This window comes from Hakea prostrata, chromosome 5 (genome assembly GCF_041222555.1).
Source record: "Hakea prostrata isolate BN-2017 chromosome 5, UWA_Hpros_2, whole genome shotgun sequence".
NCBI classification, from domain to species: Eukaryota; Viridiplantae; Streptophyta; class Magnoliopsida; order Proteales; family Proteaceae; genus Hakea; species Hakea prostrata.
The window spans coordinates 23,047,985-23,065,236 of NC_142604.1; the positions used below are offsets into that span (position 1 = coordinate 23,047,985).

General features: G+C 34.6%; 1 protein-coding gene across 1 annotated transcript; it reads left to right on the top strand.

The window, feature by feature from the left end:
* Positions 1–14,878: 14,878 nt before the first annotated feature.
* LOC149015722 (transmembrane protein, putative (Protein of unknown function, DUF599)) lies at positions 14,879–16,972 on the top strand. The gene is made up of 2 exons (XM_089155917.1): positions 14,879–15,164; positions 16,406–16,972. The coding sequence occupies exons 1-2, from the start codon at positions 14,997–14,999 to the stop codon at positions 16,952–16,954; spliced, it is 717 nt and encodes a 238-aa protein (XP_089012043.1). The 5' UTR covers positions 14,879–14,996; the 3' UTR covers positions 16,955–16,972.
* Positions 16,973–17,252: the final 280 nt, after the last annotated feature.

Consider the following 17,252-nt stretch of genomic DNA (forward strand, 5'->3'; position numbering starts at 1 on the left):
AGTCAGTGACCTCAAATTTGCTTTGTTTTGCTTCCGTTTCATCTCCGATCGTTAGGGTTTCTTCCTAATACTTAAACCATGTTTGTTTAAGCTTGTTTAGGTGATTTTGGTCTTGTTCTCTGATCTCTCACTGGAAGTTTACAAATTGAATTCTAGGTGAAAACGTTCACTCACTATATGCATATTTACATGCTTGATGTGTTATGATTTGAATGCATGATTTAGCTACTGTTGTTTTACTTTCTTAACATTGTATTAATTCTGTAATTATAATAGCATGTTCATGTTGTGATTTATATTGGAATTGATTATTGAATGATGTGAATGTGATTTGAACTATGATGTGATATATATGGAATCATGAATGATGTGAATGCCTATGTTGTAGTTGCGGAATGAGGAATGCCCTTTTGGCGTTTCTGTCTTTGGACACCAGTGGAGGTGGTATGGGACGTTTTCCTATGGTGCCCCTTGACTCTTTCCCTGACTACTGGTTGACATACCTAAGATTGGTCTAGAAGTGTTTGGCTAGGGAAACCCCTGTCATATCTGACCCTATCAGAAGGGGAATTGAGATCGAGTGATCTGTGGCAGCAATGGGGATTTGTGGGTGCTCAAGACCGGTAACCAACCCGTGAGAGGACATGAATCACATTGTGGGGGCCATTATTGGTAGGGTTGCAGTAGTAGACTTGGGCTCATGGGCGCTCAAGATCGATAACCAACCCGTGAGAGGACATGAGAGCTTCCCGTTTACTATTTGTGGATGACCAATAAGGTTAAGAGTTTGCATAGCCAAGAAGTAGATGGTGACTCTAGGGGGAAGGATACTAGAAAGGATCACGGGAAGCGAGGAATGGAAGTATCTAACCCTAAATAGATGTGACTCAGTAGACGACTTGCATCGGGCTAAGTTTAACCCTGAACAAGCGCCAATACTCAAACCAATGGTGATGTGAGAGAGTGGTGACCTAAACCCAGACATGGAATGTCCAGGAAGGATGCATGACCCAATTATTAATAGAGAACCCAAGATATCGGGAAGGTTGAGGGAGAGTGATTTGAGACTGCCCAAAGGAGTATGGTGATATGACTTAAAGCGTGTCTGGCAATAGAGACCAACATATATAAAGTTAGAAGCATACTTGCATTCATTGTTTCATATCATTGCATTTATGTTTGCTATGGATTGTGTGAAGATGCTTGTTGTGTTTGAACTACTTGTTAAGTTCTTTTGAGCTTACCCTTTGGGGGACATGTTTTTAGATGCTTTTGCAGGAATGGAAGAGAACCCGTGTTTCAGTACGAGGATCCTTCCTTACATGGTTCAACTACGAAAATCAATGAAGAAGGTCATGACTAGTGGTGTGACCAACACTCAGGTTTGAACTACACTAACAGTTCCTATTGATGGGCATCCGACATCGTCTTATTTTCTGATGGGATCGTGAGCTAGAAGCTGACTCGAAGTTACAAGAACACAACCCTACGGTGAAGAAGGCAAAGATTGAAGAAGAAGAAGAGTCTATGGAAGATTTTGACTAATTTACTGTTCTTCTAGACTTTTATTTTATTTATAATAGCTTTAGATCTTGCTTTAGATTTTCGATCTACCTTCCGCGTTTGTTTGTGGGGTATACTCTATAGTTATCTTTTGATTGGTATCTTGTTATCCACACTTCGATATTCTTTTGTGATCCTTTCTTGATTATTATTATTATTAATTTACTTGAATACAGTGATTTGTTCTTGCTTTTGATTATATTATTGTGCTAAGTGGATATGATTGTTCCTAAACTTGATCTTTGGGGCTGTGGATCACTGTCACATCCACCTAGCCGGTACCCTATTTGGCATACCCGAATGTGTGATCCACAGCCCCGAAGATCAAATATCGAGGAAATCATCCTCCCACATAGACAACAACATAATCATGAACAGATATAATCAAAGTATAATATCATAAATAAGAGATCCAAATAAGGAAAAGAATAATAGTATAATCAGAGTGCGGAAAAAAAAATGATACCAGATGTAAACATAAAAAAGGAGTAGAGTGAGGCGGAATCTCACTCTACAGTTATACCGGAAATGTAGCACGTAAGTCTAAAAATAAATACAATTGTTCTTAAAGAAAGTAAAGAAATGGAAATCAACTAAACTAAGAGTCTTCTACTCTATAGATAACGTCTTCATTATAATGGACTTCATCAATCCAACTTAGACGTTCCCACTCCACATTAAGTCTTATCGTAGTACGCAACGTGACCAAATATGGGATCATTAATGTGATTTTCATTGTTGCCAACACCTTGCGTGTATTACCCTTCTTCAACTGGTGCTTATTCATATTGGCCTTCATAGTATTCAGTACCTGTAGAGAAATCTAACACAAGAGGTTGCACAAAAAGGAGTGAGTTCAAATGAACTCAGTAAGGCAAGTTAAATCATAACAACATAAATAACATGATTTCAGAACATAGCATGATGCAATGCGATATGAAATAGACAATGTGTGCATGCATCTAACTTTATGTATGCTGGTCTCTATAGGCAGACATGCTTTAAGTCCTTTTCCATTGTAGATTATTCATGAATCTAACTTAAATCATCTTAAAATTTGGGGATGTTCTGCAAAGCTAAGGTTGTATAATCTAGTATTGCAGAAGTTGGAACCTAAAAATATTTATTGCTAATTTGTTTCTTACCTATATCCTGTTTTTACCATCTTTATCTTGACACCAGAATTGTGGATTCTTAGATAGTTTTCTGGAGTTTGATATAGCCAAGAAGGGTAGCTTGTTCTCCGACTACTTGATCTAATTTTAGTCAATATGACTATAACATTGGCATTATGGTTGACCCAGTTACTAGAAAGTTGTCTTTTATCTTTAATTATATTTGTGATTGGGTGCAACGAGGGATATGATATAGTTGAAGAGACATAATGATCTTTGGAAAGCTTGTTAAGTTGCCCAAAGGCTATAGACCCATCAGTGGGTGTATAAACCGACAAGGATTCCTAAGTAAAGATTGAGAAGTTTAAAGCCATACTTGTAGCTAAGGAATTTATTCAAAAAGAAGAAGTTGACTAGTGAGATTTTCTCACCTATCTCTTCTATGGACTCTTTAGAGTTATATTAGATCGATGTAAAGACTACCTTTTTTTATTTAAAAACCTTAATAAGGAAGTCTATATCATTTAACCTGAGAGTTTTGCGGTTCATGATCTTAATCATCTTGGTGTAGACTCAAGAAATTTATTTGTGGTTTTAAATATTAAGCTTCTAAATAGTGGTACTTAAAGTTTGATAGTGTTGTGACTTCATTCGATTTTTTGGAGAACCTTATGGATCAATATATGTATGTATATATATATATATATGGCAAGGTTAATGGGAGGAATTTTATCTTCCTCATTATTTATGTTGATAATATTTTGCTCACTAGTAGTAATATTTGGCTATTGCATGAGGACCCAACAATTGTTATTTGAGATTTTTTATATGAAAGACCTTGGTAGGATATCTATGTCTTAGGCTGAGATGCATAGGGATTGTTCATGTCATTTATTGGATCTTTCTCAAAGGGGCATGTATAGTTTATATTTAAAGAAGTTCAGTATGCTGAATTGCAGACCTGAAAATATTTTGATTATCAAAGGAGATACACTAAGCTTATTATAGTTTCCCTACAAAGGATGCTGAGAGAGAATAATTGAAGAAAATATCTTATTTTGAGGTACTTGAAGAGGACAAGAGATTATATGATTAATCTACAAGCATATTCCAGACCTACAACAATAAGGTGTATAGATTTTGACTTTGCTAATTGTTAAGATAATAAGAAGTTCACTTTGGGTTGTTTTCCTTAATGGCAAGAGATCCAGTATCGTGAAAAGTGCGAAATAGGGTATAATTACTTATTCCACTATGTACGTAGAGTTTGTAGCATGCTATAGGGCAGTTACTTATATTGTTTGGCTAAAGAATCTCATCAGATAATTTATAATTTTATTTTAACATTGTGGATAGACCCCTCTAGTTGTAATGTGATAACAATTTTGTTGTGTTGTTTATTAACAACAAGAAAGGTGTGTTCATAGGGTCTAAACACATGACAGTCAAATATTTGACCACTAAGAGAAAAGCTAAAGAAGGTGACACCATAGTAGAGTGTATTGGTATAGATGATATGATTATAGATCCCCTAACTAAGGGACTCCATCAAGATGTCTTTTAAAGACATGTAGTAACTATGGGCTTAGAAGCATCCTTAGATGTGGTTGCTTAGTGGGAGTTTGCAAATTTTGCTCTATTGTGTAATAAGATCTTATATCTGTACTTGTCTCTTAACATTGTATATGCATTGATAATTTGTTGTTTGAATTCAACAAAGTTATTTGATGACATATAGATGTTCACATTATCTTGTTGCATATTATGCAAGTCTTAAGGGCATACATGGATTAAAGAAATCAGGGCATATATGGTATAACTACTATAGTGAATATTTACTAAATGAAGGGTATAAATATGATTCAATTTATTAATGAATATTGATCTAATTTTGTTATAGTAAGTGTATATGTTGATGATTTAAATATCATCAAAATTCCTGAAGAGCTTCTAAAAATAATACATTATTTGAAAAAAGTTGAAATGAAAGAAGTTGGAAAGAAAAAGTTTTGTCTAAACTTGCATTGAGAATTTGATAAATAGAATATTCGTTCATCAATTAACTTCTATAGAGAAGCTTTTTTAAGTGATTTTATATGGATAAAACACATACATTGAGTATCCCAATGGTTGTGAGATTGCTCGACATAAAAAAAAAAAAAAAAAAAAAAAACTTCTTAATTTTGAAGTATCATATCTAAGTGCAATTGGGGGCACCAATATATCTTGCTAATAGTACCCAATAGGACATAGGATTTTCTGTAAGTGTATTAGCAAAATTTAGTTATTCTCAAACACGAAGAATTGGAATGGTATTAAGTATATATTTTGATACTTTCGGGGTACTATTGACATGAGATTATTTATTTAAATAAACATAGAATCAACTTACTTGTTATGATAATTCAGAATATTTATTTGATCTATAGAAAACTAGATCTTAATTACTTTACGGCATTCAACAAAACAAATTACAATTGCTATTTCTTCAATTCATGTAGAGATAATAGCAACTCATGAAGCAAATCAAGAATACATTTAGTTAAGATCAATGACTCAACACATCCAAGAAACATGCAATCTTCTATTAGGAAAAGGGGTTTCAACATTATTATTGAAGATAATATTGCATGCATAATTCAGTTAAAGGGATGATACATCAAAAGAGATGGAAAAAAATATATTTCACTAAAATTATTTTCACTCATGATTTTCAACGAAATGGTGAAATCGATGTTCAACAAATTTGTTCAAGTGATAATTTGACAGATTTGTCTATTAAGACGTTGTTTACTTTAAATTTTGAGAAGCTAGTATGTGAGACTGGGATATGCAGACTCAAAGATATTTAATGATGTTATCATCAAGTAGAGTAAAATACGTATTGCACTTTTTTTTTCCTTCACCAAAGCTTTGTCCCACTAGGTTTTCTTGGTAAGGTTTTTAATAAGGTAGATAGTAAGACGTATTATTTAGATATGTATATTCTTTTTCCTTCACTAAGATTTTTTTCTCATAGGATATTTTCTTAGTAAAGTTTTAACGAGGTACATTATCTATTGATAGACATCCAAGGGAAAGTGTTATAAATAATATCTATTTGTGGATGTCCATCACCCCTAAAGAGATAATATCAAAAGATGTAACTTCCAAATGAATATCCCTCAGCCATCAAAGCATGCAATCTTGGAGATCCGCACTCCTATATTAATTGAAGATCACAATAATCTATCATTTCATATGAAGAGCATCTTATTGTATGCAAGAATCATATATTGTATCTCCTTCTAGACTCTAATATTTATATATCAGATAATACGTTACTTTTACTTTAAATATGTAATGCACACAACTTAATAGATGAGTCCAATTCATCTTGTCTTAATTTTTTTCCTTGTCTTTAATGTATCTTCTCCATTTTATAATACATTCCACGATTATCAGTTTCCTTGATTTTTTTTCAATGAAAGTCTAATCCTCTCTCTCTCTCTCTCTCTCTCTCTCTCTCTCTCTCTCTCTCTCTCTCTCTCTCTCTCTCTCTCTCTCTCTCTCTCTCTCTCTCTCTCTCTCTCTCTCTCTCTCTCTCTCTCTCTCTCTCTCTCTCTCTCTCTCTCTCTCTCTCTCTTTCTTTTCTTTTTTTCATTAAAGAAAAAAAAATCCTCATTGGTATTTTTTTGGGGGTAAAATCCTCACCGGTACTTTATTAATAACATTTGTTTACTTTTTTTTAATGTATTTTAATTACTTTTTTTTTTTATCACAATCTTCATATTTTAGTTACTATTTTTGCAAAATGTTCTCGGTAATTTATTTTTATATATTTTTAAAAATTCTTATGGAAAGTTGCATTAACTTTCTTTAAATATATTTTAATTACTTTATTTTCATATTACCCTTTGTTTTCTTTTACCATTTTCTTCATATATACTTAATATTCTTGGCCATTTGGTTACCTTTAAAAATAATTTTTTCTTATATTTTATCTCCACTTGATATTTTTTTTTTTTACCAAAATTTTATTTCTTTCCTCAAAATCTAACCGTTTCCTTATAGGAAAGAAATCCTTCTAAAATTTTTCCCCCTTATTTTATCTGACCCTCTACGGTTTCAAATTTTTTTTTCTTCTAATCAAAGTCTATGCATCTCTTAAATCTTTTATATTATTTACCAATAAAAGAAATTTTCTTTTACTCTTTTATTTTATTTATTTTTTATTTATTTTTATTTTTATTTTTTTTCCTACTGAAATGACAAACTAGAAAACCTTGCACCAGTAATGAACATGTAGATTCCCCCCTGCTCCGCTATACATCTCTCTTCGGCCATCACTAGCTGTTAGTGTAGGACCTATTGCAAAGTTCTTCCACAACAGTGATCATGTGTTACAAGTTAGTTTATATTTCCCCTTCCATATATGTATATTGAATTGTCAAGAGCAGACTGTTAGCAGTTACTGATATGCATTTTTAATCTTGTTGCAAATTGCATTAGCAAGATCATCATATTCACTTTTACAAAAAATAAAGACTAGATGGTAAGTGAAGTAGTTGCTAAATCACTTTTGTGGTAAAATTATCATAAGTACTTATAACAATATTTTTGTGGTAGTCCTTCGATATCTGTTTGCTCGATCAACGAAAACTATTTTCCTTTTTCACATAAGTATTTGTCAAGAATCACTTCTCTTTCATATCATTCTTTGATCTACCATATTTTCATTGCATTTTATGATTTCTTGAATCTTCTAAACTAATCAATCTTGATTTTAAAGTTTGTTTCAAGTTAAACTTGTTATCCAAATTGCAATGCTTTTCTCTTCCACAAATAATTGATTTGTATTCACATAGAATCTTTTAACATTGCATAGATCTCACCTAGGATTGTCACCAGGAAAAGGTTTGATTGCATCATTAAGGGCTCTCACTAGAAAGTCATAGCAAAATAGCTCAATTAGCTTCTTTTTACACTCGATTTCTTGCATTCCTTGGCTCATTGCTTCTCAATTTCATAATATCATTTGCATGTGTGGTACTATTAGTTGTTGTTATTGTTGCTATTCATGGTTATGTGTGTAAGATTAAATCTAGCTAGGATCACATAGATTGATTAAAAACCCCTTAAGACAATAATAATACAGTATGATGAAACATACCTTCTTTGGGATCCATTGGAGATGGAACGCAATGAAATCTTTTTTTTAGTCTCCCATGAATAATGGAATTGTACTTGATTTTGGCCTTGATACCCTTGATCTCATAGAATTAGAAGTTGACTTAGATGTTGTAGGTCACCCTTTAGATGTCAAAGAAGAGGTTGAAGAGGTGGGTCCCCTAGATAATTATGAGTTGGCTAGATATAGGACTAGGAGGGAGATTAGGAGACCTTCTAGGTATGCCAATGTGAGTGAAGACTTAGGTTCAGCTTCTAATCTGATTTCTTATGCTCTTAATGTTGCTGACCAACTTGAAGGAAGTCAACCTAGAACCTATAGAGAGGCTATAGAAAGCCTAAAAAGTAAGGAATGGGTGTCACATCTCCCCAGCCTGTACCATATCTGAAATACCCGGAGGTGTGATCCACAAGTCCCATGGTCAAGTTTAAGGCGATCATATACCCACATTGCACAATAACACAATCCCGAGCAAAGAATAATCAATGTGTAAATATATTAAGAAACTAATCAAAGAATAAATCTTAAAGTATAATCAAAGTGCGGAATAAAAATGATACTAATCAAAGAACAACTATAGAGTATAGCGGGAAATAACTCTATAGGTCAAATGCAGAAGAGTAGATCAAAACTCTAAAGTAAATCTAAGGTTGTTACAATTGAAATAAAAGTCTAGAATAAGAAAGACTAAGACTATTCTAAATCTTCCATAGGCTCTTCACCTTGGGTTTATGCACCTGCAACTTCAGAACAACATCTAACTCAAGATCCCAATGGTGAACGAGACGATGTCTGCTATTATTAATAGGAGCCATCAAAGTGGTCCACACCGGTGTACGAGTCGTACTACTGGTCACTATCTTTTTCCATTGAGTCCACCGTTGAATCAAATAAGGAAGGGTCCTCCGTACTGGTGCACGGGATCTCTTCTGAACCTGTAAAGTCATCTAAAAACATATCCCCCGAAGGGTGAGCTCAACAGAACTCAACAAGCAGTTCAATCACAATAACAACTACAAGTCGTTCATAACAATTATGATGCAATGATATGAAACAATGAATGCAAGTATGCTTTTAACTCTATATATGCTGGTCTCTATTGGCAAACTTGCATTAAGATAGAACACCATACTCCTTTGGGTAGTCTGAATCACTCTTCCCTCAACCATCTTGGTATCTTGGGTTCTTCGTGGTGATTGGGTCAAGGCATCCCTCTCGGACATTCCATCGCAGGGGTTTAGGTCAACACTATCGCTCACCACCATTGGTATGAGTATTGGAGTGTGTCAGGGTTATACCTAGCCCAATGCAAGTCATCTACTGAGTCACATCTACTTGGAGTCGGATACCTCCCTTTCGTGCTTAGGCAGTTCGTTTTGGTACCTCCCTCCATAGAGTCATCGTATCCTATGGCTCTAACCAACTCGGACTACGGACTCTCAACCATATTGGTCATCCACATAATAAACAGGAAGCTCTCATGTCCTCTCATGGGTTGGTTATTGGTCTTGAGAACCCATGAACCTAGGCTTATTATGTGCGACCTTACCAATGAATGGTCCCCACAATGTGATTTACGTCCTCTCACAGGTTAGTTGGTGTTTAGAGAAATCTCATTGCTGCCACGGATCACTCGGTCTCAATACCCCTTCCAATAGGGTCAGATATGATAGGGTTTTCCCTAACCAAACTCATCTAGACCAAATCTTAGGTATGTCATCCAGTAATTGGGAAAGCATCAAAGGGCACAATAGGAAGCATCTCATACCACCTCCATTGATGTCCAATGACAGAAACGCCAAAAGGGCATTCCCCAATCCACAACCACATTTGGGCAATCACAAAACATCATATATATATATATATATATATATATATATATATATATATATATATATATATATATATATGTATGACAATAGAGTCCAACTCACAATCACATCATTCATATTTAATACAAGTATGTAAATCATATCATGAATAGCCTACTGCTTTCTTATCTTTAGAATGAATCCTCATTCATTTGTTGTTTGGGCTCCCTTTGTCGATTGGCCTTTGGAAGCTTGGAGCGACCAAAGAGATCGACCAAAGCTACTGTGTACGAACAATAACTTCCAACTTTGGTTGAAAACTCTTCAAACGACATTGGAACACTTCGAAATTAATAGGAGAATTCTAAAATAACATACTAAGACTATCTATGATGATATAAACATCAAACAAGGTCATTGGAATAGAAATCAAATAAATCTCCTAAAAGGCTTGATTCGTAGATTCTCATGGAAAGACTAAAATGAATGAGGATTCATTCAAAGATAAGAAAGTAGTAGATCATGCTTAGAAAACAACCTAGGAATCAATATAACATAGATTAGAATCAACTAACTACAGTAAGAATAGATCATGGTCTCATGCTAGGTTAAAACATCGAAATCACACTGTATTGTCTACGGAGAGAATAGAGTGAATGGGGATTTACTATAAGACTATGAGGATTAGAGATTAGGCTATTACAGTAGTGTAAGACCTTTCTCACAATCAAAACAAAGAATAGAAATAGTAGAGAGAATAGGTCAATAGAGAATAGGATCGAATACTAACCTTGTAGAAGAAGGTTCAATGGAGAAACTTCGCTTGGATGTTTGGAATCAACCTTGGGCTTGACTAGGAAGTTCTAGAGTTCTTCTCACATTCTCCAAGGGTTAAGAGGCAAACTGGTACAAATTATATTGAAGTTTGACTATATAGTGTTCCAAAAACCTAATTTCTCAAAATAGACAATTCTGTCCCTGGGCTTGCTTTGGTCATTGGCCTTGGTTGACTGGGGCGACCAAAGCAATCGACCAAGACAGTGCCTTAAGTCAAACTGTTGAATTTTGGTTCCCGAAAGCCAGATCCACCACTTGGGTCATCAACCAACTTAAGGAAGGGTATTTCCTGACTTCATTGGACCTTCCAAAGGTGTCAACGTTGTACTCAAAGTCCACTTCCCAAGTCCATCATCATTCAGGCTACTTCTTCTCTCAAAATCAAACAAGGTTTCCATAATGGGATCTTCACAATCAATCTCCATTGGTTTTAGGTCAGAGCCAATGGGTTCCATAGAGAGGATCCACAGCTATCTTCTACCTTGACTTCAGGTCTTCGGACCTACAACATAGATTTCTGGATTAGGGTTTGTGCAATATTTCACAATGGGTGGTTGCCATGAGTGACGAGATGGATTCTTTAGTTAAAATGAAACTTGAAAGCTTGTAGATAAACCCAAGGACAATAAAATCATAGGCTACAAGTGGGTTTATAAGTTAAAGGCTAGGATAATTGGTGTAGAAAAACGTAGGTTTAAGGCTAAGTTAGTAGCTAAAGAATATTCCCAAACTAAGGGAATTGACAATCATAAGGTTTTTTTTCACCAATTGTGAAGCACACATCTATTCAGATGTTGTTAGCTCTAGTTGGCATTTCTAATCTAGACCTAATTGAATAAAGAATTCCTTCTTGAATGGTAGGTTAGAAGAACAAATATACATAACCCAACCTAAGGTTTCATAGACAAGGGAAAGACAACAAAGTTTGTTTGTTGTTGAGGTTTTTGTATGGTTTGAAAAAGTCACTTAGGCAATGGTACAAGAGATTTGATGAATTCATGCTCAAGAACAATTTTAAAAGGAGTTATTGTTATAGTTGTGTTTATTATTGTGAATTTAAACCTGGATGCTTATTTATCTCTTGCTTTATGTAGATGACATACTCATTATATCTGACGATAAGGTTGAGATTTGTAAATTGAAGTCAATGTTAAAATTTGAATTTGAAACGTAAGATTAGGTGCTCTTAGAAACATTCTTGGCATTGATATTCATAGGAATGGGCCTAAGGTTTTTTAACATCATCACAAGTTGGCTATATTCATAAGCATATTGAATATTTTGGAAATACAAATTGTAGGGTTGTAGATGTGCACCTTTAGGAGCTTATCTGAAGTTAAAAACTCTTGTTGATGCTGATGTTACTAATATGCCATGTCAAGCATGTATTGGTAGCTGATTGTACTCAACAGTGTGTATTCGACCAAATATTGTATATGTTGTTGGACTTGTTTGTAGGTTTATGAGTAGGCCTTATGATGTGCATTAGGGTGTTGTTTGGATTCTTATATATTTGAATAATCCTGTTAATTATAAATTGTTGTATGATGATATGTGTTCTAATAGTTTGAGCATCATTAGATATTGTGATTCTGATTTTGCTACTAACTTTGACAAGAGAAGGTTTTTGACTGGTTACTTGTTCATTGTTGGTTGTAATTTAGTTAGTTAGAAGTCCACACTTCAACATGTTGTGGCTATTTCAACCACTGAGTCTGCTTATGTAGCTTTGGTTGAAGCAGTTAAGGGAGTTTCTTTGGTTGAAAGGCATTCTTGGTTTTGGTAAATAGATTCTACTATTTATTATGATTCCCAAAGTGCTCTTTGTTTTTCTAGAAATATTGTGTTTCATGAAAGGACTAAGCATATGGATGTGAAGTTACATTTGATCAAAGATGCAATTGCCAAAGGCTTGCTGAATGTGCAAAAGATTAATACCTCTATCAATTGTGCTGATGTTATGACTAAATTAAGTTAAGTCTGTCAATAAGTTCAAATCTACATTGGACTTGTTGAAGTTACTTCTTGTTTGATTTTTAATTCTTTTGTATGTTACTAATGAGTTTTGTATACTCCTATATTCTTCACAGCTAAATATCAGAGTCAAGGTGAAAAGAGGTTGTAATATGATGCTCTTCCCAAGGTTATCTCTGTCCATTTATATTTTGTTTAGGATATAGTGGTCTTATGTATTTGTTCTAGGGGCATTATTGTCAATTACCTATATTGTATAAATATCCTCTCGAGGGTTTTTATCTTCAAATTGTTGTCAGTTATTTTTGAGTCTATTTTGGGTTACTGGGGTTCTTGTCTCTCAACGATGCTTTGCTATACGGTTTTGTGGCATTCTCTCTAGATCACTCTCAAGGTGTTGAAGATTTGGTCTTCAAGGAAGCGTGGATGGAAGCCTGTGCATTGGTGTTTTCTTTCCCTTGGTAAGATCTCAGCAGTTTGGGTGATATAGGTTGTATATCATTTGGTTTCTTTGTTGTGTAATGTGTTCTCGTTAAAAGAGTAGATGCGAGAGTATTTGTATCTTTGTAAACCTTCTTTGATATTGGTTTAGTGCATGATATAGCGAGTCGCAAAGACTCATCCTTGGATATGCAGGACCTTTGAATAAAACCTTGTGTCTTGCTTTCTTATTTATGAATGTACGTGATTCCGCTGCGCAGATAGGTATAGTTTTCTTAACAAAAACACTTGAAGGATTTGATACAAGTAGATTCTTTGCATATTACCACAAATATATGCATGTACTAAAAGTCGTACCCCATCTCTATGATGATGAGTACACATGTGATGAATATATGACAAGGAAGTCTAACTCAAACTCTAGTTGTGTGACTGCCATTTTAAAATATACTTCGATCTAGACATATAATGATAAAAAAGAAAAAATTTAATCGCATGAATGTAAAATTAACAACTTAAATAAATAATTATTCATTTACAAAATGAACAAATTGCACTAAACCCAACGTGATTAGATAGACATTAAATCCAAGAATTTAGATCCAAAATCTTGGGAGCAAGGTTTAAAGTATCAGTATCGAATATTGTATCAATCAGGTGAGTTTAGGAGATGTAGCATCTCATATCCAATATTGTATCATACTGGGTCAATATATTTTGGTATAATCTACCTTTTATGAAGAAAAAGAAAGACATATCAATATGTATTGTGTTGATTATATTTGATATGGATATATATCTGACTCGTACTGCATTCTATCGTAATATACTTGAAACCTTACCAAAGAACGATAATAGTCCCCAAAAGAACTTACTGATTCCTAAATGGTAAGAACATTTTTTGACTCGTAAAAAATGTCATTCAATGCACGAAAAGAGATGGAGCGAAAGTTGGTCGAACCACTTTAAGCCTAAAACCATCACTTTGTTTATTTAATTAGTTGAAAGAAGCCTACTTGAAGCTAGACACAATCAATAAAATAATTTCAAACTTTAATATCAATCTAAAAATGAAATGCCTTCCCCCACCTCGTGTGAAATCAACAAAAATGTGGCTTCCAAACAAAATTATGCAAATCTCTTGATAGAACGCTTGATATTTTGTTTCCATAATCGTTATGCAAATCTCTTGGTGGATATGCCATTGCTGATTCTTGTCCTCTAGAGCCCCTCACCCCACTCAGGTTCCTCGGTCAAAAGTCATGGCCCCAGTTAAACCACTCATTTGGGAACGAATCAGAAATGGTGCATGTAACATGGAAAAAATAATTCATTGAAAGAACGCTTGACATATAGAGCTTTCTAACAAGGTTTGAGCGTTAAATGGAATAATCCAACCCTTCTTTCTGCTGATCTTCCAGTTTGGATCACCTTCTTGCAGAGGTTGATCTGAGACGACTCCACACCACTTACGAAATGGGTGTTACATTACTGAAATCAAATCAAACCTAATCTTCACATATTAGGTAACTTCATAAACTATAAACATAGCCCTCTAGATATGAGATCCTACACGGCATTCACTGATTCTGTTCTTCAAAGAAACCTATCATGGCTTATCGGAGAAAAGCTAATGTTGGTATGAGCTCATATATCTCTCTCAGATCGAGAACCATTTATATCTTAATTATCTATCTCGTAGTGACATCCAAAGATGAATTCCATAATGTTTATATAATTCACCTCAATCACTTCAAGATAAAAAAAAAATGGCTTTAATGGTAGAAACTCTATGGAACTGTGTACGTAATTCCAACATTATTTAAATGGCATTTTGCTGAAATTATTTATAAAGAACCCTTATTTCCTTTCCTAAAGTAGGCTGATGGTTGCTAATACCCAACTTATTGGTTATTCACAGAGTTGTGTCCTTTAGCTAAAAGAAAAAAAGTTAGTTCCCAAACCACCTCCATTTTCATTCAATTGCTCTATATATGCTCAGAGAGGCTTGCTTGTAGCCCAGTGAAGCCCTTCAGCCAGAGAGAAAGAGTGAGAAGGAAAATCTTCAGTTAGAGAGAGAGAGAGATGGAATGGAGGAAAAGCTATCTGGACCTGATGTTGGTACCATTTGGTTTTTTCCTTACGGTGGCTTATCATTGTTGGTTATGGCATAAGGTCCGGACAGAACCTCTCACGACAATCATCGGAACTAATTCCACCTGCCGGCGCAGATGGGTCTCTTCCATGATGAAGGTAAGATCATGGCAATTCATACACTTTAATGGTTGCACAAACTTTTTATTTGAATTCACATGAACAGGTTTCATATGTTAAGCTCTTTAGGGTTAACAGTGAAGAACATGTTATACCATGGGAACACAGTTAGCTTCGAGTCAAGGTCATCTGCAAATACCATCAGATGCATAACACTTGAAAGCCTATATTACTTTATTTTTTTTCCTTTTCCCATATAAATGAAAGGTATTTACGGAAGAAAAGAAAATCAAGTCATTAGCCTTAATGTGTATGTGCACCTTTGTGGTTTTTGCTTCTTATAGCTGTGGGTGCATCACCCACCAGTGATCCTCCCTGTTCGGACAAAGCATGTATTGGATCCACATGTTACTCAGGTGGTACAACCATAGCCGTAGGATGTACAAATCTAGGAAATATAGGATGCGTATCCATGGTGCATGAAATGATTCAGACTCATTAGTTTCTTCTCTGAGTGTCCTTCAGTTTTCCATTCCAGTTGGTTTAATCTAGATCATGATCTACACAAATATGACCAAGACACTTCTCCACGTAAAGTCTACTATCGAATACACAACACTGTAATAAAATGTTAGACAAAACAAATTCTATGTGAATGACCTATGGAGTATTTTGAACATCATTAATATTGTCATAATAATCCGAACTCTTTATTGGTTTGCCTTGTTGACGAATGATTGACGTCTATTGCTCATTTAGTTATTTTTGAACTTGCACTCCATGTTTCCATGGCTATTAAAATATCCCAACAGTTACATGATCATGTGAACATGGTTTAAAGTATCTCACCATGCAATAAATATCTATATTGGAAATAGTTGATATAACAATTGATACTTTCTCTTTTTTCTTTTAAAGGGCACGTATATGATTGCATTAAAATACATTGACCAGTACGATACTATTCGATACGAGACGATACATCTCTTAGAATCACCTAATTGATATCATACAAAATACCAATACTTTAAACCTTGCATGTGAGCAAGCATTAACGAACACTTTGAAGTATCCAACACGAGATGGCATCAGTGTCAGGATTTCTGGGTTACGTATATATGCAGTTAATTAGGTTGTTGACAATAGCATATAACCAACCAGATTAATGAGAAGTGTCCACTTTTAGGGTTTCCAGGTTATATATATCACCACATGATGCAGATGCTAATCCAGTTTAACTAGTTAAAAAGCATTGTTATTCAAGCTTAATCTCTTCGCAGGACAATGATAAGAAGAACATATTGGCCGTACAGACGATCAGAAACGTGATAATGGGTTCAACCCTGATGGCAACCACATCAGTCCTCCTGTGTTCTGGACTTGCTGCTGTCATAAGTAGCACTTACAGTATAAAGAAGCCACTCAATGATAGTGTGTATGGTGCTCATGGGGAGTTCATGGTGGCTTTAAAATATGTCTCTCTCTTAGTTATATTCTTATTTGCATTTCTGTGTCATTCTCTCTCTATCAGATTTCTTAACCAGGTGAACTTCTTGATTAACACTCCAGAAGACCCCACAGGTTTAGTGACCGCCGATTATGTTTCTGAGCTACTAGAGAAAGGTTTTACACTGAACACAGTTGGAAATAGACTTTTCTATGCAGCACTACCTCTCTTGCTTTGGATCTTGGGCCCAGTGCTAGTGTTTTTGTGCTCAGTGAGTCTGATTCCAATACTGTATAATGTTGATTTTGTTAATGGAAATGAAAGAGAATGGGTCAAAGAAAAGATGGAGAACAGAGGAGATAACGACTTTTTGTCAGCATAAGGAAACCATTTGGAAAAAGATGATGTTTACCACACCAGAGAAAGAAAAAAATTTGATGTTGATGTGTATTAGTGTATGTCATATGGCATTAGTATAGGATAGGATAGGATAAGAGGCACTATATATGAAAGCCAGTACAGCTATTTGTGTAATTTTATTTACTTCCCAAGACATGGAAAGAACAGCACTAAGCATTTGAGAAAGTTAATTAATCCCTGTGAGTCAACATGCACATATATTTTGTGTATTAAAGAAATTGATTAAAATAAAGCGGTTTTTTCTTCTTCTTTTTGTGCTT

What these genes read in the sequence shown, in the direction of transcription:
- LOC149015722 (XM_089155917.1), top strand. Translation starts at nt 14,997, where the DNA reads ATGGAATGGAGGAAAAGCTATCTGGACCTGATGTTGGTACCATTTGGT. An exon ending in GGGTCTCTTCCATGATGAAG is followed by an intron (nt 15,165 to 16,405) that starts GTAAGATCATGG and finishes ATCTCTTCGCAG; the next exon opens with GACAATGATAAGAAGAACAT.